The sequence below is a fragment of the Macrobrachium nipponense genome, chromosome 5, assembly GCF_015104395.2.
Source record: "Macrobrachium nipponense isolate FS-2020 chromosome 5, ASM1510439v2, whole genome shotgun sequence".
NCBI lineage: Eukaryota > Metazoa > Arthropoda > Malacostraca > Decapoda > Palaemonidae > Macrobrachium > Macrobrachium nipponense.
Genome location: NC_061107.1, coordinates 8,038,005 through 8,062,772, shown reverse-complemented (window position 1 = coordinate 8,062,772; position 24,768 = coordinate 8,038,005). Strand labels below are relative to the sequence as shown.

Here is a 24,768-nt window from a genome sequence, read left to right as displayed (position 1 = left end):
TAAAAACTGGGATACAGAGAAAGCTCGATATACGTACGGACATACGTTACATTCATCAATTCACAGACGACAGAAAGACGAAAAAATTATAAATTCGTAAACGAGTTATATTATCAAAATTAATTTTTTTCCAAACAGTTCCACTCTGACACCTCTGCTATCGATGCTACCTGCCCTCAACTGCAAGATGGTCGCGTGCATTGATCCCTGGATATATGCTATAAATCACCCGAGATACAGGTGAGAATTCTACGCATTTCTCGTGAATTGAAATGTTGATCAGTCATATGAATTAAGCTTGATTTTAATGCCTATGTGCTGGAGCTTTCATTCGAGTATTATCTATCCATTTATTCCCCCAACTTCCCACCAGGCTAGAGCTACAGAAGAGACTGCCTTGGTTCTGTATTCACGAGGAGAAACCTGAGGAAATTGCATCTCAGGCCACCGCCGTCACAGAGAGGCCTAAAGAAGACCAAGAAGAAGAAGAGGAGAGGTTGAAGGAGGGATGTAATGTTTACAACCAGGCGCCCCACAAAAAAATGCCAATCTTGGAGAATTGTCTTGATTCGAAACCTAAATCAGAAAATAAATGACGTGGGGAGGCACACACACAGAAACCGAATTGTTCGCGGGCTCAACGAAGTCATCTTTGTATTCAGAATGGCAAACCGGATGAAAAAATTAAATCGATCAAACCAGTTAGTATTGATAAGAAGTAATGTCATCTACGAAATACTATAGTTACTGGGACCAATGAAAGCTTATTCTAAGTTTAGGGTTAGATGGCAGCATCTATAATTGTTCCAGGTTTTGTTATTCATTTAAAATAAAAAAAATGCATGGAGGTTTTACAGCTGATTGAAGAGTAACAGGAAATTTTGCATTTAAAAAAAATAAAGGTTTGCATTATTTGCTACATAAAAGAGGAAATGAGTGAATATTTGAATATTGGCAGTACAGTGAGAGGAATTTCAATTATATTACCTCTTATTTGATTTATTAAACTACTCAATCTTTCAAAAATGTACGATTACGATTTCTGTTATTAACGACGACTGGGGTTACTATTGGTGAATTTAAGAAACCCCCCACCTTGTTTTTTTAAATTGAAAATTATGGGTACAAAACAGCCAAAAAGATTAATATTAGTCGTGATCTTAAGAAAAAATAATTGATTTCTCCCTTAGTGCGTGTTTATCTCTCAATGATGCTGCCTGAGAATTCACAATGAGTCAATAAGTTTTTAATAACGGCTGAGACAACGTTTTTGAAGAGCTAATTTGAACTTCGAACGTGTGTCTGGTATGGACTCCTATTACTCAGGAAGAAAGACGATACCAACCACCTGTTGTTTCTTTGGGTAAGTCGTATAAAGAAATTGGGAAATTCGTCGATGGTTCCTACTCATTTTGTGTGTGCTATGACGCCATTCCAAATTCTCTGGCATTAGAAAGAATTCGTTCTCTCTCTCCCGTCCTTTTCAAAATACATTAAATTAAATCCAGTCACCCAAATTTGTTTCATTTTCCCAGGAATCCTAGTGTACACGTGCATACAAACCACAGTCTTGTCCTACTTTAATACCATTAAAGAATATAAGTAAAAAACACCTTTTCTATCTACAACATCTGATTATGAATGGTAAGTACTGAGGAGGGGGGGAGTTGTTCAGAGAGTGGGGAGCCTTGTAGATGGTAGAATGGTCAGTTAAGTTATGTTCATTGCTTGTCAGAACACAATTTTTTGAGAGGGGCGGGGGGCTTCTTCACATAAACAAATGTAATTGAATGGGAAGCAAGCAACAAAACTCAAGACAATTATGGAAATGATCTGAGCCCATACTAAGCACACCCAGTTTCGCTGTTTGCTCTTATTAGCACCACTCTGCTCGAGGGATTCCTGATGTGTTTTCACCAAAAACGCGAGGTTTAAACGTTTCAAACGTCAAGTTAATGAGTTGAGCGTTAATGAGTTGAGTTTTCCCTGTCTCTGGCTGCCATGGCTTGTTTATGAATGTCAAACGTTCACGATTTTGTTCAAACCTGGACTGAAAAGAAAAATGCTACCTTGGGATCTTTATTTTTCTGGACCAAAAAATAACAAAAACCAATTAGTCTATGCCAAAGGCAGTAAATATCTAATGCCTACAAGTTTCAAATAACTTTGGAAAGATATTAGAAATTTAAATTCTATTATATTCAGATTAGTACTGTGGATGGTCATAACAGATAAAAACAAAGTTTTTGGGTACTGTGGATACATTAGTTTTCATTTTCAATGAAAATGAAAAATTCTGAATATTAAGCCAAATTTACAATCACAGGCCATCAACCAAAAGGTCATTAATGAAAAAATGAATGCACCTGACAGCAAATTTTACAAGTATAGGTGGTCAAGTGTTGCTTTTGAGGGGTATTATAGCATGAAGGTGGACCTAAAATATGTTATTAGTTGACAGAACATCGTGACAGAGCGAGAAGAAAATAATCAACCTATCTAAGAAAAAAGGTCGAAAAAATGTGCTTTACAAAAAATAAATAAACTGAGTAAAAAACAGGAACTCACATGCAGGGGTTTTACCAATGTTTCAATAACTTCTGACAGACCTCACGAAATCCATGTCCTATTATGAAAGACCAAGCGTCCCTCCAGATTCTCCCAAAGTTCTTGTTTAGAATGGGGTGGGGGGTGGGTGTGAATAGGAGGAACCGGACAGGAGGGGGAGACATGCTATGAGCAAAATTACTATATCAAAAACTTTCCTCTGATTACTTACGTGGAGTCCTGCTCATTATGTGTTTGAATTGAAACTGAAATGGTTTTTTCTCTCCAAGAACCTCTCGGCGACAAGGAAATCAAAACCTGTTTTTTGTTAGCCATTCTTTTTTTTCTCATTTTAATATTGTTTTTGATTTCCAGGTGTCTGAAAAAAGAAAAAAATTAAATAAAATGCAGTAAATAAAATGCAAATAAAACATACATTTCGTACATCTATCTGGACGAATTCATCTTCAAAAGTAGTAATTATTAAAAAGAAACTTTAAAGATTAACATTTCACAAGAATATGCTGTGAGGAAAAGTGACTTCAGCCTCACTTCTCAAGCAATGCAAGAGTTCAGATTTTAATCCTGTAGATGAACCCGAAATCACCTGTAAATCCATTAGAAGGATGATCATGTTAAAGACATTATTGCAGTTGCGTCTTACAGTTACAGTAATTTAGAGTTTTAACAAATTTCGTCTTTGCCTTTTCAACAGATTTTACTTATGTACCTCAACACCATTGGAAAATGATTTTCGAATCCCTTAAAGCCAATGGACGTTTCTTAACCTTCTGTAACCTAGAAGTTTGCAAGACTTGTGCCTTTACAGCTATTTCCTATCCAAAAGACGTCATCTAATGAACAATTCGACCTAAAATCAATTCCACTTAAGATTTTTCCGTAAAATTAGCTTTTTTCTTAAACATTCATTTTTATTTCTCATGGGGAATTGCTGTGTAAATTGTCTTAGTCGATGATGTCGTTATCAAGTTCAAAAAAAGGGACTGAACTGAAGGAGAGACTGAATGACCATGTTCTAAAAAAAAACTTCTAAAGCTTGTCCCCGGCATAACTTTGCGGTGAATTGAATGAACTGATAAGAAACAACATTTCAAACCCACAGTGTCCTCAAGGGCTCAGTGCATTCTCGACAATAATCATATTGCGAACGTAACTTTGATTCTGTTGAAGAGGCGAGTCATCTGATTGAGGTAACTGATAAATTCAGCTGAAACCAAATGGCATTTCCTTTTTATGGCACGACAACAGTTATATTACTGTGCTGTCATGAACGATTTCAAGAGGCCAACGTCACGGGAGGAGGGAAGTAGCGTTCGTTCGCTTGTTCACTTTTAACTCTCTCTTCATACTCCAACAGTCACTTGTACGGAATCAGCTGACATCAACACTTTCTGGTTATACAAGCAATGAATCTAGTTGCAGGCCTCCGCGATCTTTTTTATTAGATCAATTTAACCCACAAATTGCAAAAATGATTCGCCGAATGAAGGTATAGGTTATGTCCTGGATACCCCTCGGCGTGCTGAACAAGTAAGTGATGCGTCGTGCTTTGCTTTAGAAAGTCGCGTTTCACTTATTGTGACACAAGCGGCATTTGATCTTACTAACCCGATTAACTGGTTATGTTGCTGCTTTTAACAGGATCAAACAAAAACAAGATCATTATTTATAAACGTCATTAACTGACATTAGAAATCCACGGCGGGTTAATAAGGAAGAATAGGGACGCGTGGCAGTGTGGATCCAGTCCAGCCCAGCGCTCCTCCACGAAACTTTGGCCCAGCGCTGTCTTGTAAAGTTCTGAACCTCATGGTTCTGTCTATATTTAGACATTCTACGAGACCTCTCTCATTAAACATTATATCAAACATTCTACTAGGCCTCTTTCATCAGACATTATATCTAACATTCTACTAGGCCTCTGTCATCAGACATTATATCTAACATTCTACTAGGCCTCTTTCATAGACATTATATTAAACATTCTACTAGACCTCTTTCATTAGACATTATATCAAACATTCTACTAGGCCTCTCTCATCAGACATTATATCAAATATTCTACTAGGCCTCTGTCATAAGACATTATATCAAACATTCTACTAGGCCTCTTTCATTAGACATTATATTAAAACCTACTAGACCTTTCAATAAACGTTTGTCGCATAATCTATACGAATGGGATATCAGAAAAGGTTTATAGGATAAACAGAGAAACTTATTAGAATCATAATTTCTGGGCAGATAACTTCATTTACCAGCCAATTCCTTCCTTCTGATTGATTTTAAACGCAAGATATTTTATTTCCATTCTACCGGTCTGTTTTCACACTCATAAACTTCCTGTTTCTGAATACTAGAAAACTATTTTACAAGTGCATCCATCGAAGGAATGTTGATGGCAAAACACTGTAAGGTCACCCTGGGTGAAATGCATCTCTGTTCTAGAATCACGTCAGTGGCAACACCAAAGACTTCTGAAGCAGAGACAACAACCACACACACATCACCCTTTCCATAGAAGCGACAAAGGGAAATAATTTAATCTATCTGATTTATAGCTGAAGAAAGTACTTTGATCTGCTTATCCCCTTTATATTGACTCAAATAATCTGTCGTTTTCCTTTTCCAACAGAGGTAGTTGTCAGCACCATGTCGCAGCTCAGACCAGGTGTCCTGCAGGCAGCCATGATGGCCAACGCTACGCAGCAGTTAGACATCCCCGTTCCAGCTGCATACACGTAAGATACCGGTCTTTAACCTCCTCATTCGTTATGTTTCGATTCTCAGTCAGTCGAAAACTTCTTGTCTAAAAAGAATGATGTTTTGACGATTCGTGACATCCAATAGGTTTTTACAACTGTGGGGAAATTCTCTTTTTTTAATTTGCAACTCTTCACCTCCTTGGTATAATTTCTAAATCATTACACACACACACACACACATATTTATATATATATTATATATATATATATAATATATATATATATATATATATATCTATATATATATAGTATATATATATATATATATATAAGTAGATATTAAATTAAAAACACTCAAGAATTTCTCTATTATTGCAACTAAAGTTTTGCCGGAAACCTAAAGACTTTTATACCTTTTGCTAGAAGCTTTAAAGACTTGTATCCCAACCTTCCCTCAAAAAATATTTTCCATAGACTCGCGTCGGAGAAGAAAGTGATGATAAATCTCAAAATTAATACTGAAAATATTTATAATTACGTCCTAAATTTACCTAACCACTGAACCCTAACGAAATTCGCCAGAAAATTTACACGAATCCCATCGCCATTGTAAATTCCCACTTTGGTAATTTCATAATTTTTCATTGGAAGATAGACGTAGATTTTTAGATGAACTTCTTTCAGCTTTATGTACAGTTTTCTTATTAATAAGTTGCCTGGGGAACATTATTGTTGAATCGTTTTTATAGTTATTATTTTGCAATTTCAGTTCTCGGGAAGGGGTGATTTCCAAAAAGTGTTCATAGCTCCCAATTCTGGAGAAGGGGTGATTGCCAAAATAATGTTTACAGCTCCCAGTGGCATGTCTGGAGAAGGGGTGATTGCCAAAATAATGTTTACAGCTCCCAGTGGCATGTCTGGAAAAGGGGTGATTGTCACAAAATGTTTACAGCTCCCAGTGGCATGTCTGGAAAAGGGGTGATTGCCAAAATAATGTTTAAAGCTCCCAGTGGATGTCGGAAAAGGGGTGATTGTCACAAAATGTTTACAGCTCCCAGTGGCATGTCTGGAGAAGGGGTGATTGCCAAAATAATGTTTAAAGCTCCCAGTGGCATGTCTGTAAAAGGGGTGATTGTCACAAAATGTTTACAGCTCCCAGTGGCATGTCTGGAAAAGGGGTGATTGCCAAAATAATGTTTACCTCTCCCAATTGCAGGTCTGGGGAAGGGGTGATGGCCGACAGTCGGTATGAGGTCAAGATGTTGGGCTGGAACACTCCACCAGAGTACATGGACTTTGTCAGCCCTCACTGGAAGACCTTCGAGGCGCCTAACCCTTTCCTGCACTACATGTTGGGGGTGTTCTACATCGGCTTCATGTTCGCAGCTCTCAGCGGCAATGGCGTTGTCATCTGGGTCTTCTCCAGGTAAATATTTTCTTTTGTTTTTAAACTTTGTTTGATGCCGTCTTGACGAACGAGAGAGATTATCTGGATACCACACGAATGCACTGGACAAAGGCCACTGCATTGATCTTGCTAACTTCTGTGCTAATGACAATTGCAGTGTTGTTCTATTATTATGTATGCATACTTACAAGGTGCCTTTTGTTCCCGTCCCTTACGACGCTCCTGATTGGCAGTTGATAAGCCAATCACAGGGCTGGAAACTCTCTGGAGAGAGTTCACATAGGCAGGATGTCTGTTCCACCTCCTGAAAGACGTATCCATCACGAGACGTGGAACATAAATCCTGTCTATGTGAACTCTCGAGAGAGACTGAGCTTCCAGCCCTGCAACTGGCTTATCCTCAGCCAATCAGGAGTGTCGTAAGGGACGGGCCTAGACGTCAAATGCACGGTTGATGAGAATCTACCATAGTGCCCAGTCTCAGCCTCTAAATACGTTAAACAATCGCAGTTGATGTACGCATCTCGTCATTAGTTCATTGACCGTGTTTTTGTTCACTTCTATCCGCATGGCTTTGTATACGAATTTACTTCCTCTTTGGACGAGTGGTTTTCGCGCTCGGCCACCAATCCGGTGGTCCGAAGTTCGATTCTCGGCTCGGCCAACGGGGAATGAGAGGAATTTATTTCTGGTGATAGAAATTCATTTCTCGATATGATGTGGTTCGGATCCCACAATAAACTGTCGGTCCCGTTGCTAGGCGACCAACCGGTTCCTAGCCACGTGAAAAATATCTAATCCTTCGGGCTCAGCCGTAGGAGAGCTGTTAATCAGCTCTGTGGTCTGGTTAAACTAAGATATACTCAACAATTTTTCCATTGCAGCGCCAAGAGCCTTCGAACGCCATCCAACATGTTCGTCGTTAACTTGGCCATTCTGGATTTCATCATGATGCTGAAGACGCCCGTTTTCATCATGAACTCCTTCAACGAAGGGCCCATCTGGGGCAAAAAAGGATGTGACATGTTTGCTCTCATGGGCTCCTATTCCGGCATTTCTGGGGCCATGACGAATGCCGCCATTGCCTACGACAGATACAAGTAAGTTTTTTTTTTAACTCTGGGGATTTGGCAGCCTTTAGACGCAAGCTATAACAGGGAACGCTTTTGACATTCTATGCATACTAAAACCTGAAATCCGTTATTTTCAAAAAGTAAGACCTCGTTGGCTAATTAAACTGCTCCATAATTATACGGGTTTATTTATTTATATAATATATATATGTTATATATCATAAGTATATAATGTACGATAATTACCAAAAAATACTGACAATCAGAATCCCTTCCTCGCCCCCCCCCCCCCCCCAAAGGACCATCGCCTATCCCTTCGAAGCCAAGATGAGCAGCGGGAAAGCCTTTTTGATCGTGCTCGGAACTTGGGCCTACGCCACACCTTGGTGCATCATGCCCCTGCTTGGTATCTGGGGGAGGTTCGTGCCAGGTAGGCAGTACCAGGCAATTGGCAGATCATAATTGTGTTTTCCCTGAAACCGTTGCTCGCCTGCCATTCCTCTCCCGAGTCACGTGACTATACGCTGAAGTTAGTGTTCCTTAATACACTTTGTTAGACATCCTGTAAACACAAGGCAGCATTTCCTGTTTTTTTATTTTTATTTATTTATTTTTTTTATTTTTTTTTTTTTTTGAGAGATGCCCCCGCACTACCACCGCCTTTTTTAAAGTTCACGAAGGTCATATCTCGCAATAATGATTTTCCAAATATGTTTTTCTCGTGCGAGGTCTCATATACGCCCTAGTTACAAATATAACACATAAGAAAGAGACCAATTTAATAAAACTAGCTCAAAGGCAGTTTTAGAATAGATTTTAACTTCAAAGACATCTAACCTGTTGCATCTACTTAGAGTAACATTCTAACCTGTTGCATCTACTTAAGAGTGATATGAAACTTGCATTTCATGAGCTATTTTAATCGATGTAACTCGTTCGTGTAGTTATCATCAATGGCCCGTTTTCTACCATAAGCGTAATTCAACTAGTCCCGTTCCTAAATTATTTCCACTGAAAAAATATGAATTAAGCTCGTGATCCAATTCTGTTTTTCATCTTATTCTTTAAATCACTGTAAGCTAGAGTATTAACACCAACAGAGCGCCAATAATCATTAACGCTCATTTCATTTCATTCCATGAAACTGGACAGAGTTGTGATACTGACGAAACCCGTTTTCTGTTCCAATTCATTTCAGAGGGATTCCTGACCACCTGTTCATTCGACTACCTCACTCCCGATGAAAACACCAGAACTTTCGTGGCTTGCATCTTCTTCTTCTCGTACATCGTGCCAGGATTCTTCATCGTCTTCTTCTACAGTCAGATTTTCAGCCACGTCCGCCAACACGAGAAAGCCATGAGGGCACAGGTAGGAAATACTGAACCTGAACGAGGAGTTGCAAAATAACTGCAAAAGTAAAGTTGAAATGACAACTCATACGAAAGGTGACAGGGCCATGATGTAGAACTTCGTTTTCTTTGTAGAACTCTCTGGGCAGGACTGTAAGACATTGCAATTTTCCTCGAAGAAGTATCGTTACCTAATCATTTAACCTTCCTTTTGTAGGTTATTTTGTTATTTCTATTGCATCCACATGTATACATTTATACATTATCCCATATTTATTTAGTTATATTAAACTTCATGCCATCATATGATTATTCACACGATTCTGCCTGTCTGCTGAAAGGAGACTACTACTACATGTGCCAACACCATCCTCTAGTCTAGTCTAACCTATACGATCTACTTGCTTTGCATCAGTATTTGACGGATTCTCTCACACATCACCTACGTTCATCTCCCATTTCAGGCCAAGAAGATGAACGTGTCCAACCTTCGAAGCGTTGGCAATAAGGAGGAACAGGACAAGACAGCTGAAATTCGCATCGCCAAAGTGTGCATGGGGCTGTTCTTCATGTTCTTGGTGTCATGGACACCATATGCCGTGGTCTCTCTCATTGGAGCGTTCGGCGACAGGTATGCAATCACGTGACAACCCCCCCCCCCCCCCCGTACAGAAAGAGCCAGCAGCGACTGTTATCTTTCTTATTATCGAAATCATAGGGATAACCGGGATAGGGGCAACATTTATTTGGAAATCGTAATGATGAAGAACTTGAAGAGTTAATAACATGGCGGTTATTTTGGATAACAGCTTAATTCAATGTTAGAGTTAAATGTAACTTCATTAGAAAAAAATATTTCATTACTGAACAATCTGTATTATATATATATATATATATATATATATATATATATATATATATCATATATATATATATAACAATACACTCTACTTTTTTAAAAAAAAATAATTAGGCCTACATAAAAAAATAAGTTAATCTATACACAAATAAATCACTGTAAACACATTTGATACATATATATATATATATATATATATATATATATATATATTATATATATATAGAGAGAGAGAGAGAGAGAGAGAGAGAGAGAGAGAGAGAGAGAGAGAGAGGGCACTACTATGAAGGCAGTATCACATTCATTTGACAAACTACATTTTGTCATTCGTGTTTAATTACTTTCGTATTTCCGGGAAAAGTCTATAGTAGTTATTTCCGTCTATCCTGAGGTTTGAAGTACAATACGTTGACAGAACTGAAATATGGACTAGTGAGAAAGCCATTTTTACTTATATATACCATTGTTCTTGAAAGAAGGACGAAGCCATGAACTTATACGTAGTACCCACCATTCAACTGACTAGGCTAGCGATTCTTTTCCTCGTTGATACCATTCTTAAATGTTTTTTTTTTTTTGTATGAATGACGATTCGATAACTTTTAGGACATAGAAATTATTATAATAGATTCTAAATCAAGTTGTACTTAGGTTAATGTGTATAACTGAAATAGCTTCTTGCCAAATGAATAACTTTTACCACTGAAATTATTCTTATAGATTCTATATCAAGTTGTACTTAGGTTATGGTGCAAATGAAATAGCTTCTTACCAAATGAGTAACATTTACCAAAGAAAAATTATTCTTATAGATTCTAAATCAAGTTGTACTTAGGTTAAGGCGATTGATGAAATTGCTTCTTACCAAATGAGTTCGGGAGCATAACTAGGTATAACCTACGAACGCCAAACTTCATTTACTTGCCGTCTCCTGTCCGTGGGAGATATAGTTCGATGGAAACATCCATTAAACCAGGATGTTTTACAGTTATAAATATACGAAGAATCATTTAATGATAATGACAGACAAATATAGCCGGTGTCCTCATGCACCAAAACAACCAGGTTGAACCTATAGGTCTAGGCCTACTGTCCATCATACCACTTTCATTAACGAGACAGATCTCTTTGACATAATATAATATTCACGTGACGTATATTACATTAACGACGGGCTGATTCCAGAATTAAAACCGTTCCAGGCGCTTTCGTGCTACAATTATACGCTGGAAATGAAAGACATGTTAAAACAGAGACAGGTATGCTGGAACCATTTACCTAACCAGCACAGAACAACGACAATTAAATTCGCCGTGCTTGACTTACCTGTGAAATGTCGTCATTCCATTTTATCCTGAAGGATTCCCGATTCCGTCTCCGCAATGTTAAGCCATGAACGCACGACAGGAAAGCAAGGACTGGTAAAATCTCGGGGTCAACGCTGTTTGACTTGGAGCTTTTCCGGGAGTTTGAGGAGGACTGACAGCAGCGCCGCTCTGGTGGCGACACGCCGAACTAGTACTTAATACTATTATACGAAGGATTATATATATATATATATATTATATATATATATATATATATATATAGATATATATATATATATATATATTATAAATAATCTCTCACTGTTGGCCCCTCTCTAACGTTGCAATGATCGTTAAAACCATCATGACTTCGTTAATCACAGACTGATTGTCGAAAGTGGAATGTGGCATAGATACATAGATATGAAATAAGCCGACGGGTATAAATGTTGTGTAATATACCTACGTAGTAGGTGTAACACAACCTGTATACGTCTTGTGTATTATATATATATAATTATATATATATATCTATATATATAAAATATATATTTTATATAATATATAATATATATATATATATAGATAAATATATATATTATACTTCAGCACCCACAATTCAGTGTAACCTACAGAGAACGGTGGCAACACTTCCCACTATATTTTTTTTCTTGTGTTTTATAGCATTTACTGTAGCTGAGGCTGCACACTACGCTACCATTGCCATCAAGCAACTTTCTTATATGTCAGGCTTTTGAATAGAAAGTGATGATAGATTTTCTAAATAAAGCAGGCTATCAGGGAACTTACATATATTCACACGCAGGAGACAAAGCAAGTTGATTTAACCATAAACTTGCTTTAGACAGCTACGTCAGTATTCAAACTGCTGTCCTGACATAGCATCAGAAGGAACTGATGCTTTTACACTTCTTTGACACAGAAAATCGTCAATGCAAAGCTGATTTTTCTTTTCGTACTTCGACAGAACTATTCTGACACCTCTGATCTCCATGTTACCCGCCCTTTGTTGCAAGGCTGTTGCATGCGTCGACCCATGGATATACGCCATCAATCATCCAAGATACAGGTAGGATTCTGAGCTTCACCGAATCTCTTTGTCTCGCATTTCTTGCTTGTGGGTCTTTTTTATGAGTAAAAAGGCATAGAGTTCTTAAGCATGTTGGTACTTTACTAATCTTTATTTTATTATTACCATCAACTTTCCTGCATTATTCTCTTAAGTATATGTGTCGAGAACGGTCGTCTTGTTGAAGCTATCAATTAATTATAGGTTCAAGACTAAAAGTAGGTATCACTAAGGAGAAAACCGTTTACGAGATAGAGAAATTGCTAGTATGTTCCTTACCGTTTTGCTTTACACCTACAGACTGGAGTTGCAGAAGAGACTGCCTTGGTTCTGCATTCATGAAGATAAGCCTCAGGACAATGCCTCACAGTCCAGCAACGCTACAGAGAAGGCTTAAGGATGGAAGATGAGACCTTTTCATCTAAAGGAACGTATTGAAATTGAAAAGAAAGCAGTTCCTGATTTATTTGCTCTCCCGAGGTTAAAACATAACGTAACTTAACAGGACCTTAAATACATTATTATTGCTTTTGCCGATGTCTGTTTGAGACACTTCACCAAGACCAAAGTTATACGTCCACCAAGACTTACATTTCAACACGCCTTACCTCTTCGAGGACCATAATTGGAGCAAATGAGGCTTTCATTTTCGATTCGTGAACCTTCAGCGCAAACGATGTTTATATTTTGATGACAACGAACTACGCTCTTCGGAAAAAAGGATAATGCAGCGGACTTCATTCAAAGCCTCCATAGATTTCTCTCACCCTAGTTAAAAGTCAGTTTTTTTAAATACTTTTAAAAACCCAGAGATGAATTTGTTTACATTAAGAACTTACTGTGTTAACAAAATCCTTTTCAGGACTTTCCAATGTTCTAGAAACCCTGTTCCACTAGCAAATAAACCAAGCATTCAGAATTACGGGTTGTTCATCTCCTGACAAATTTGTTCAACGTTAATAAGCCATCAATCCTTTCGTTGAGTTTGTTTGTTTGTATGGTGTTTTCATGTTGCATAGAACCAGTGGTTATTCAGCAACAGGACCAACGGCTTTACGTGACTTCCGAACCAAGTCAGAAGTGAATTTCTATCACCAGGAATGCAAATCTCTAACCACTCAGTGGAATGCCCGAGGCAGGCCAAGACCATGCCGATCACATCACTGAGACGCTAAAGGTGGAAAGTAAGATGGAAGAGAATATGAGCAGAGGTACAGTAAAACATGCTGAAAGTGAAGATAACCTTGAATAGCATATGAAGAGTTATGGAAAATAGAATCGAAAATAGAATTAGGCCGAGTGCCGAGACCTATGAGGATATTCAGCACTGAAATGGAAATCGATTAGGAAGGCGTAACAGGAGGATAACCTCACAGTTGAATTAAGAAACTGCTTTTAGTAGAGGGTGTTACATAAGACAGAAGAGAGTGAATAAGAACGGGGTTACAGTAAAAGGATGAAAGGGGTTGCAGCGGGGGGCTGAAGGAACACTGCAAAGAACCTAATGTAATGCCTACAGTGTACCATGAGGTGCACTGATGACACTAACCCCACTATAGAGTGTAATGTACAAGACCACTGAACTCTAGAAACATACACAACCATGCCAAGTTCAAGTCCTCTACAGAGTAAATGCATGATTATTATAACAGCCAAGCTCAATGTGACTGCTGAATCTTATTTTAAGTTTATCACATTGATTGTCTGCATTTGGTTTCTATACGACGGCTCAATATTAGAACAGGGTAAAATATAAGCTGCTGGAAAGCAGATATGTACAACATTCAACTGTTAAAATTTAAGACAGAGCAGTTCAAGCTGGGTGTCAGACTCTAAGAAATTTAGGCTGTCAAGCCAAGTACTAGGGCACCTTCCGCCACTCAGGGCTTGACAGTGGAATAAGTTAAATGATAAAATGAGCCTAAAGTAGCATGTACAGTGTGCAATGCTAGACACATTGTGTCCTCTTTTACCTTTAACATTTTTTATGTCCTTTGGTATCTCATTACCATTTCCTACTGGAATTCCTTTCTTGAGGCTTATAGCTACTTTTTCTTGTCCTTTCATATACAGCAATGTGCTGCATCAAGTCACAGCACCAAACATTAAATTACAGCTCTGTAAATGTGGTTAAAGTGCTGACAATGTCGAAACACCGACTTATGGCAGAAATCAACTTACGCCACGGCGCTGGACTGGATCCCTCTCCGTAAAGTTAAGAACTTACTACATATACTTGTATTTCTTTTCAACAATCACTATACAGTAGTACTTATAGAGATATGCACAACAAACTTGATGAAAAATTATTGAAAAACTGAAAACAAAACAATCAATCAGGTAGCTGAAATAACTACGGTTTCATACAATTTTATTATAAGTATTTTATATATTTTTGCATAGATTTCTGGGGCACTCCAGCATAAATTATATATTTACTATATATAACATTTCATATATTGATGAACAGTAAAGTAACAAAATACAGGAAAAAAAAAATTTTATCTTTAGAAACTTCAAAACTCCTTTAAAAATAATCGAAGCTAAATTCCATGTGAACCGCATGATGCTCAATTTTTCAAAATGCGCACAGCATACCTACAGGTAACTGAAAAGATACCATAGATATATATATATAGATATATACGTGTATAAAATATCAAACAAAGGAAGACAACTTTAACCTTGAACTTTCTCGTCCCTTAATATGCTACAACTCTATATTTTTATCTCGTGTTAACTCGGTAAGTGCACCCATCCCAATAACTTTGATTAGATAATAGCTTTGCCATTATTATGTAATATAAAACTGAAAATTTCAGTATTTCATGGTGGATGGACACAGGGAACTAAGTAGTAATTCCAAGTAGATAATAAAAATTACAGAATGATGTAAGCGTTACATCATGTCTCCTCCAAATAATTAAAAAAGAAAATATTGCTAATGTCTACTTCCATTTCAACAAAACCAGATTTGTTTATGCAATATTTTGAGACAAATATTTTAGTTGTTAACACGCAAGTGGTAAAAAAGTGAACTGCATTTCCTCACTGAGCTGAATAATAAAAGATTATTCTAAAATAAGACCTGTTTGAATATAAGGTGGCTAATTTAGGATGATACAGCAATATGCATGTGGCGTTCCCTAAATTAATGATAAAAATGTACTTCAGAGTTGTAACAGTCACATCCACCCACCAAAACGTGAGCAACAACAGATGCATACAAGGAACTCAAGCTTACCTTCTGAAATTTTCATATTACTCTACAAAGCCAAGAGACAATGGGAGAACTCATAACACAATGAATATCATATACAGTAATTTGCATTAAATCTCAAAAATATATCAACAGAAACAAAATACAAGCTGTAATACATTCCAATTGGCTAAAATACATAACCATCTAGCCAATAGGAGTAGAAAAGAGAGAATAACCAATGAACATATAGTTTAGAACTTTAGACTGTCTCTATTCCAAAACAAGATCTACAACACTGTATGCGAAAAAAAAAATTGAAAAGAACGAAATAATAAATTTCAAATAAGAAAAATGTCAAATCTCAACATGGTTAACTTAAATTTTGTCATAAAAACAACAAAATGATCACCTGACCCATGAGCCTCCAGTAGGGAAGTAGGGTGCAATTGCATCTATGTATGTGCCTTGAAACTAAATTTAGAAGTGACTGGTAACCATCACTTCAAGGTCCTATTTACCCAACTTCAAGTTGGGTAACTGGTAACCTCAGGTGAACAAACTTGACCTGGCCCGACCCATCATTTTTAAGTTGCTTGCCCAAATTATTTTTCTGATCACTAATTTCTGCTAACACAAGAGAAAAAACTCTAATATTTCCTTCTTCTTCCAGGCCTGGTGTTTGAATTTTGATGGCAGTGCCGAATGGAGCTTCACTTACTCATCTCAAGGATGAATTGCTTTCTGACTCTTTTATTATGACTTCCATTCATTCCCTTTAATACTTTGCCATGCCAGTCAAATTTCTCAATTTGATTATTCCCCAATTTACTTTAAAATACAATAACAATAGCACACTGATGTTCAAATTCATAATACTATTTTTTTTTAAATTAAGCTCTAAATTAACAAATGAATCTCATTGCTCTCCCCTTCACCGACCTAGAGGCTAATGAATATCCTGTACCAAAGACCTACAGTTCAAGGGTTCAAACTTATCATAAATTATACCGTAACTAAGAAATGAATGATATCCCATGAACATTGCAAAAGCAAGACTGGAATGTTGAAAAAGTGAAAGAACATCTTCAAAAATAGATACACACCTATACAAACTTAACATATGAAAAATCACAGCTTTAAAACTTATTGCTAAGTAAGGGTAATACAAAAAGACTGCATCCAATCTCTTTACAAAGCAAACTTAAGTGCGCACAAGAATAATTATTACATATGAAACAATTCTCTTTGATTTTATATTACAGTATTAATAAAAACTTATGGCAAAACTTTATAATGTGTATGTAAGAAATAATGTATAAGATACAATTCAAAAACATGCAAAGACTGACCACAAAGGAAGCATACTACGCTGCAGTATGTGAAAAATATTTTTTTTATAGGAAAAAAAACTCTTAAAAAGAAAATGCATTTACAAAGGTTATACAGCCTAGAAAAAAAATCACCCATACAAAGCTGTTAAGAAAACAAATTATACACAACTCACAATCAGCTTTGTATCTTCCACTTGTGCTCTTCAGGAAGCCAGTTGCTCTACAAGACTAGCTGTACAAACATAACTTGCGAGTGACTGAATACCGAAATCTGTTTCAACACCAAATATGATTGCATTGGAAGAAAAAAAAATTTGCAAACATATGAAGACCACATTAAAAACAAGGCGTAAGGGGGCAGACATCTGGTGGCATTGTAGTCATTTCCCATCATAATGGCAATGCTGTTTTGTCAGAATTCAACCTAATCTGGACACTTACAGAAACAAATTTCCATGTTAAGTAATCAACACCCATACTGAAAAAAATAGAGAGATCCTAATATTTTGACAGAATGTGTTCAGAGTAAACTGACTTCAGCCCTTTTGGATATACAGGTTCCTCCTAAAGGTTGGCCTTTGGATTTCCACATTACAGAGGTGACAGCAAGCTGACCTGCTTGCGAATCACAAAGATGACAAACTTTCATGGCAAAATCTAAGAGTGAGGGTACTTCAGCTCTAAAGTGAACACTTGGAAACAACCAAAATCTTAATTTTACATAAAAGCAGAACTTTCACAAATCTAACAATTCCATTTAACAATCATTATGTAACCTTGTGATGCAGACCTTACTTAAAAGGCTTAAAAATAAAGAAGAAACATTCAAGTGAAAAATTATTGCTCAGACACAAAGGTGACCAAACATCAATTCCCCACCATAGAAGCATTGTCTGGTGAAGATAAAAAAAAAAAGCCTACAGGCTCCTGGGAGGTGGCCACTCTCCCCTACCATTACTTCATGTTCTGCAGTTCTCTTATTAGTTGCACTGAAATGAACACGTGCAAATCTAAATGTATTGTGCGCAAAATAAACAGGGTCGAAGCCTCTGTCTGTCTGGGAAGATTTAATTTCCATGATATAATCAATTAAAAAATTATTAGAAAAGAAAGTTTGTTGGTATATGTAATAAAAAAAAAAATATGTGGACCTGATTTGCCGGCAAGTGGTTTTACGAATTAAATATCAATGGTTTAATAACAAAATTCAGTTTTTGTTTCTGACTCACTTTCTAATTGTAATGTAGAAATTTGTGCATTTCAGTTTCCTGATCTACACATAGTAGTAATATAATGTAGAATATTTTAGTGCTTGGGTATAATGGTTCTCCAGTTATCTTACTTCCAGAAATGGATTCAGTAGACATACTGACAACAGAGTAATTTGAAAAACTCTCAAACTCATGTAGCACTGATAAGGAGGCAGAATATTCTCTGCCTATTTTCTGACTTAGGACTTCTAACCTTCCAAATTCACATTTCCAATTAAATGATTAACAAAATATCTCTATCCTATATACTTTTAAAAAATTGGTAAAATATAATTCTTTACTGTAAAATGGAAAGCAATTAAAATTAGACTTGTGCTTCAGTATCAAGCAAGGCAGGCCACCCATAAAAAAAATTATTGAATATCAAAAGACAGCGAGGTCCTTCTAGAGAGAGCAAACCACCATCAGCATCCCTATGCACTTACCTTAATCTATATCAATTGAACCTCAGAGAAAGACCTCGTTAACCACATGCTTCATCTATTTTATCCAATATTAAAAATGTTCTCCCATCTGGATGCTAGCAATCTTCTAAGATCTTCATTTCACAAAACTGTTATATTTCCTCTTTCTTGACAATGGCAATTATTATGCAGAAAACTGTATAGCTGGATGACACTAAAATCATATATGGAATGAGAATGAAAGCTGAAAACATAAAACAAGTGACCACAGCCAAAGGTAGTTAGCAATTCTCTTAAAACAAATTTAATTTAGTTTGCGAGGAAACAGTCCACCTTTGACATGCAACTGCGAATGTTGTCTTTTCAATAAATAAATGGTTGTCTACCCTACAAGATACTGAAACATTAAGATGTTAAAATGAACAGCTTGTACTTTTGTACAAGCACATCAAAAGTTGTTCAATTTTACCCACTCAACATTTTTTACCATAAGTACGTAATCATGAAATGAAATATAGATGGTTACCAAAGATCTCTTGATTCAAAACAAAGATGCAGCGATTTTGTCTCAATTCTAATTCCATAAAATTTATAATCCTTTATGGAGGCAGCTTTAATCAATAAGCTAACAAAAATATATTGCACTTCGTTCAACTGCAGAAATACATGTGAATAAACTGACAGTTGCTGATTTTATGGATACTGAAATGTATTGTACAATAAATTCACAAACATGTTTTGCTTCATGTATAAACACTACAACTTCAATTAATGCCAAAACACCTGGTCAAAGACAAGAAGAAAAGTTACCATTACACTTGGTCTACAGCAATAACAAGAAGTTGACCGATTTATCTTAATGAGCAAAATTCGCAGTTTCCCATGGGCAAGACATTAGCCTGGTATGGGTGATCGTCAACTTCCAACACAATGCTAATTTATTCTCTGTGACATCTTATTAATCACGACACTCAAAACTATTAAAAAGTGGGAAGTTGCATGCTATACTACTATGCCTTCCATGCTGTTTGGTCGCAAAAAGGATAGTATCCTGGAGCTTCTTACTTATGGCAGTTGCAAAAGGCACTTGAAAAATAAAATCCCAAACTTTCCAGTTTAAATATCTACGTGAAAAGCTCAATCTGATGGGAAGAATTTAAATTCACAAAACAGTATTCTTGACCCTCACAGAGATTGATTAGCTCTCCCTTGCATCATAAAGATGACTACTTCCATTTGTTTGTGGCCCACTGCACCTGGTACTAAAGGTTTTTTGCAACATCCTGTCAACCCAAACTGCAATGCCCTCTTGCCTTTCAATCTTCATCTGTTCCCTTTGGCTCATTCCAACCTATAGCTTTGTAATTGAATTTAACTTGCGTTAATACTCACTTTCTAAAGAACAAAAACACTGACAGGGTCCTACAAGTTTACAAATGTGATTCAGCCGTCTACTTAAACTAATCTATTCAAAGATAGGGTGACCGTATCTTCCATCCTTGGGCAAAGCAACCACTGTCCATCCTTTGTTGTCACTTTGCCCTAGTTCAAACCCAATACATTAAGATCCTGTACAATTATTAAGAACAAATTCTATATAAAACCTTTATGAGCCAAGAATGTTAGCTCATTAGTGTAGTTAAACTGTTTATTTATAATAATAATTAAGATATTCCCTATTGTAACCTAGGCTGAGGCTATTTATTACCGACAGCAGATGGCAACCTCTGGTGAATGTCAAAGATTTTCACTCAATTACTATTATCTGTCCAAACCTATACATCTGCACAAGGTCAACATAGGCTTAACCTTCCTTAACCCTAAACAGATCCATAAAAGAAAGGATTCATAAAGGAAACACCATCTGAGCCAAAAGCCTAATAAATCAACTTAGCATGGATAAAATAACTTGTCAGTGAAACAGAACTCAGAAGAAAACCAGCGCATGCAGTTACGTTACTCAACGTGTTTAAATTCCAGGAGGAAGCATAAGAGCATAGGGGGAAAAAGAAAGTGAGAAAATTATAAACCTTTACTTGAGACAGCGTACATCAAGTATCACCCACGACGGAAAGCAATCAAGGAAATAGTAAATGCATATGCATGTAATGAAGATTAAATGCATACACACAAACACAAAAAAGTAAAAGAATAATTTATTTTACATTTAAAAACCAATGACTCCAGGTAAGGTGAGGTCAATCCATTTAGAATTTTTAGTAAAGAAAAAATTATTTAAAAGCAATTAACACAATTTCCAAAACAGGGGTAGCATCAGGCAAAAACAAATAGCGCAAAAGGATATTAGAAGGTAAATAATATATAATCAAAATGAAATTCCAAAGTTTGGATGGAAAGCACTACTGTTCCCTCCCATCTGCTGTGGCCTCAAGTTTTCATAATGATATGTGGCGGATGAGGTTGTTCCTGCTCAAAATGTCTTGCCCACCATTAAATTCAATTTCCTAGCTATACCTAGCAAGGTGACTCATTCTATTCTACTGCTTCTGACCAGTATAATGGCATCAATGAACAGTATGTACTCACAAACTACCAATGGATTGTGATTCTTTTAAATTATGAAAATTTTCCTTATTAGAGAGTGAGTGAGTTTCTAAGACTTAAAAAACTTCACAAACTTCAGATACAAATAACCCAGACTTGGAAATCTTAAAATTAGCAGATGACAGAGGTAGCGCACCAAAACATTCCCATTTGAAAAGGGAGATTATGATCATCTTACAAACTAAACTGATACACTGACATAATAAAATTATGCTGCAGCTTCTGCTTGCAAGTTGTACAGCATTTTTATTTCACAAGTAACTTTAGGTGATACCCAAGTACAGTGTTCTGAAACTAAGAAAAATAGAATTGTGCCAAAAAACTGTCTTTCCTGCAACCTCTGGCTTCCACAAACCATAAAAGCTTTACAACGCTGTAAACTGTGGGTCTCGACCAAAGCAAGAACATCTTTCATTACTTTAATTTTGATGCAGAATAAGAACTCGTGCGTTTAACCAGAGCAAAGGGCTTTCTCATATCTACAGTGGTTTTGAAGAGATGGATGATGCAGTTATACTACGTCTAAGGTTAAAAAAATAGAGTATAAATGATTAACTTAACCAGTCGAGGTAAAATGATCATAAACACGCTACCGTAACGAGCAACCTGTGCCGACCAATGGCAAAAACTGCAGCAGCTTCCAATGCTGATCCCTCAAATTGAATTAACATCTTTGGAAATTTAAATACATCAACATTTCATTTCCCCATATTCTAAATAATCAACATTTAAGTCTAACCATCAAATTAGCATCATGATCATTAGGTTATCTATAATAGGTAAGTTTCAAAAAAGGAATACAAAATAATGAATACAAAGAGAGATAAAAACTTATTACCAGATATATGTAATTAATAATGAAATGTGACATAGGAATAAAAACTGCTTAGTAACCAGAACAGCAGTAGTTAGAAAGAATATAAAATGCCCTGTAAAAGAATTAATAAAGGGAGTTGAGGAAGAATCGCAACAAATGACTTCTATTTTCCAGAAAAAAACAGTTGTGCCCAGCAACTGCTTTCTTGCAAGTGCATTCACAAACACTATTTGTGAACAATATCTACTTGAACGTCATCTTCCTTGTAACTTAAAAGGCTCTATACCTCACTTTAGTGTTCTTTACATAAAAACTTAATTCAGTTGTATTATGCAAAAAATTTCCTTGGAAGAAGGCACCAATGAGACAATGTCACTATAACTGTTCTTACGGAAAGGGAAACTTGATGAGGCACTACTGGTCATAACAGACTTTAGTTTGGTCAAGACTAGCTCAACTCTCTGCAAGTCTTTCTTTACATTCTACATTGAAGAACCCACTACATTTTCATACAAACAAAAATACAGTACTACAGTACAATGTCAGAACCGAACCTCTTATCTATCCAGCTATTCACATTTTCTATGTATGACTAGCACAAAGCCCCTCACTGGGGACAAAATACAAAATATGATTAACAAATAATAAAATCCTAATAATGAGAGAATGTTTTCTTTGACGAAGTACACTTTTGAATTTCTTTTCTAAGTCAAAACTTCTACGCTATGGCTTTCTTAAATGAATTGAGAAACTAAGACTATTTTGCCGCTAAATGACAAATTATATTAATCGAGTATTCACTAGTAAAGTTCTACAACTTACAACTTTCCTTTACTCATAAGCCTAAATACTAAGAGGGATACACAGTACCCAAATTGTAGTGGTTTTACAACGAAGAGAATTTTGGAAATTGTGCATAAAAATCATCTGTTAATACAAGTATTCAAGACACCACTGGCAAAATTTGGAAAACAAGTAAGGCATATCCATGAGTTTTCACTACTGTGTGACAAAAATGTGGAAACAGCATAATGACACTGCCATAAGATTATGGTTCACCATGCATGAAAGCTTCATACATAAGCAACAAAACATGGTAGGCAAATTTAGGAAGAGACCAAGCACAGAAACCTACAAGGTCATTCAGTAGCTTCATAAAATACCTGAATAAACACATCATCTTTCCCAAGTCACTGACTCAAGTGTTTTACATCTCCAAGGTCACTGACCATTGTGTTTTACATCGACATTTGTTTGCCAGAACTCGATTTCCTAACCTGTTCCTGATTCAGGACTGGTCAACTGGTGTAAATGAAGCGGTCAAGATGAAGGAGTAGAGGTCTCCGTGGTGAAGGTTACATAGTACAGGAAGCAAACATTACATACTCGAACCGCCTTCCAAATTCCAAAATGTGGCAAAGGAACAGCATGCTGGCTACAATGAGCACAAAATACCTGAAAAACAAGTTCAAATTAAAACCAATACAGTTTTAGTATGAACAATGTTTAAATACCTTCCATTCAATGTGATTCCAACATTTTTGTCAGTAATAAAACCAAATTATTTAACTGATGCTAAGTGGCTGACAAGAATAAAAAAATGATATTGTTATGATACAATAAAGTTTGTTCATACTTACCTGGCAGATATATATATAGCTGTATTTTCTGAAGTCCGACAGAATTTTAAAAACTTCCGACACACGCAGTGGGTCGGACCGGTGGTTAGTACCCATTCCCGCCGCTGGGAGGCGGGTATCAGGAACCATTCCCATTTTCTATTCATAATTTTTTATTTCCACTGTCCCCTGAGGGGAGGTGGGTGGGTACTTGATTATATATATCTGCCAGGTAAGTATGAACAAACTTTATTGTATCATAACAATATCATTTTGTTCATGAAACTTACCTGTCAGATATATATATAGCTGAATCCCACCTTTGGAGGTGGGAAGGGACAGAATAGAAGGGTTTTGGGAAACAAATGCATGCAGATGATTTACATCTTGGTTCCACCTGTTAGCATAGCTGGCTTCGTGGTTACTGCCACGTAAGTCTGCTTGTGCTACTAGAGTTGCCAGCGAGGTAGGAGACCTATATAGCTGGTGCACTCCAGATGATCTGTCAACAGGGGCGAGACCACGACGTTGACCTAGACATATTGACCATACCATGAGGGCTAAGAAGTAAAATAAATATATATATATATAAAATATATATCACCACCTGACCAACCCTAGCCAAAGTTAAAGTGTGTTAACTAAGGCTTAAGAGTTAAGAAGTCGCCGTTGTCGGCGACTCAACAACTAAATTAAGAGCTCTTCCTAACCATTTTCTACAGGATAGGATGAGTGGTACTTCTTGCCCCCAAGATTGTGTCTGCAGACACGTATGGCCCTAGCGAGCAGCAGATCTCATATACCATCTTCACATCTCGCAGGGAGTGTGAAGTGAACACAGAGTTGCTTCGCTAAAACATGGTACTCAGGATGTTGCTGAGTGCCATGCTCTGTTGAAATGCTTCCGAGGCCGCGCCCTCACCTCGTGAGCATTCAGATAAGATTTCAAATCTTTGTGCAAACACAATGAAGGAGCATTTTTTGAAAGAACTCCTTAACACTAAAGCCAGGCTGTTCTTCGATATGGTCAAGTCTGGTCTTTTTCGGAACACTGCAGATTGCCCGATTGACTTCGACTTTCTTGAGTTTTATGTAGATAAAACTTGAGAGACCGACAGGGCACAGGACTCTCTGGCTCCTGCCCACTAACTTGTGCCATCCTTGCTTCCAAGCTCCTGGCCCAAGGACAAAACGGGT

The 24,768-nt window shown here is 36.8% G+C and overlaps 2 protein-coding genes across 6 annotated transcripts in view; one reads left to right on the top strand and one right to left on the bottom strand.

Moving 5' to 3' along the window:
• The first annotated feature begins 5,206 nt into the window (after positions 1-5,206).
• LOC135215169 (opsin, ultraviolet-sensitive-like) lies at positions 5,207-13,281 on the top strand. The gene is made up of 8 exons (XM_064249637.1): positions 5,207-5,309; positions 6,490-6,699; positions 7,566-7,781; positions 8,054-8,184; positions 8,953-9,125; positions 9,571-9,737; positions 12,261-12,362; positions 12,663-13,281. The coding sequence occupies exons 1-8, from the start codon at positions 5,221-5,223 to the stop codon at positions 12,757-12,759; spliced, it is 1,185 nt and encodes a 394-aa protein (XP_064105707.1). The 5' UTR covers positions 5,207-5,220; the 3' UTR covers positions 12,760-13,281.
• A 1,439-nt stretch (positions 13,282-14,720) lies between these two features.
• The window catches only part of LOC135215166 (lateral signaling target protein 2 homolog), a 79,743-nt gene continuing 69,695 nt past the window's right edge, over positions 14,721-24,768 (bottom strand). For all 5 annotated transcript variants that reach the window (XM_064249631.1, XM_064249630.1, XM_064249632.1 and 2 more), the window contains one exon: positions 14,721-23,407. In XM_064249631.1, the coding sequence (XP_064105701.1) occupies positions 23,273-23,407 (135 nt within the window). In that variant the 3' untranslated portion in view covers positions 14,721-23,272. The remainder of the gene's footprint in view (positions 23,408-24,768) is intronic.

What these genes read in the sequence shown, in the direction of transcription:
- LOC135215169 (XM_064249637.1), top strand. Translation starts at nt 5,221, where the DNA reads ATGTCGCAGCTCAGACCAGGTGTCCTGCAGGCAGCCATGATGGCCAAC. An exon ending in GTCATCTGGGTCTTCTCCAG is followed by an intron (nt 6,700 to 7,565) that starts GTAAATATTTTC and finishes TTTCCATTGCAG; the next exon opens with CGCCAAGAGCCTTCGAACGC. An exon ending in ATTGCCTACGACAGATACAA is followed by an intron (nt 7,782 to 8,053) that starts GTAAGTTTTTTT and finishes CCCCCCCCAAAG; the next exon opens with GACCATCGCCTATCCCTTCG.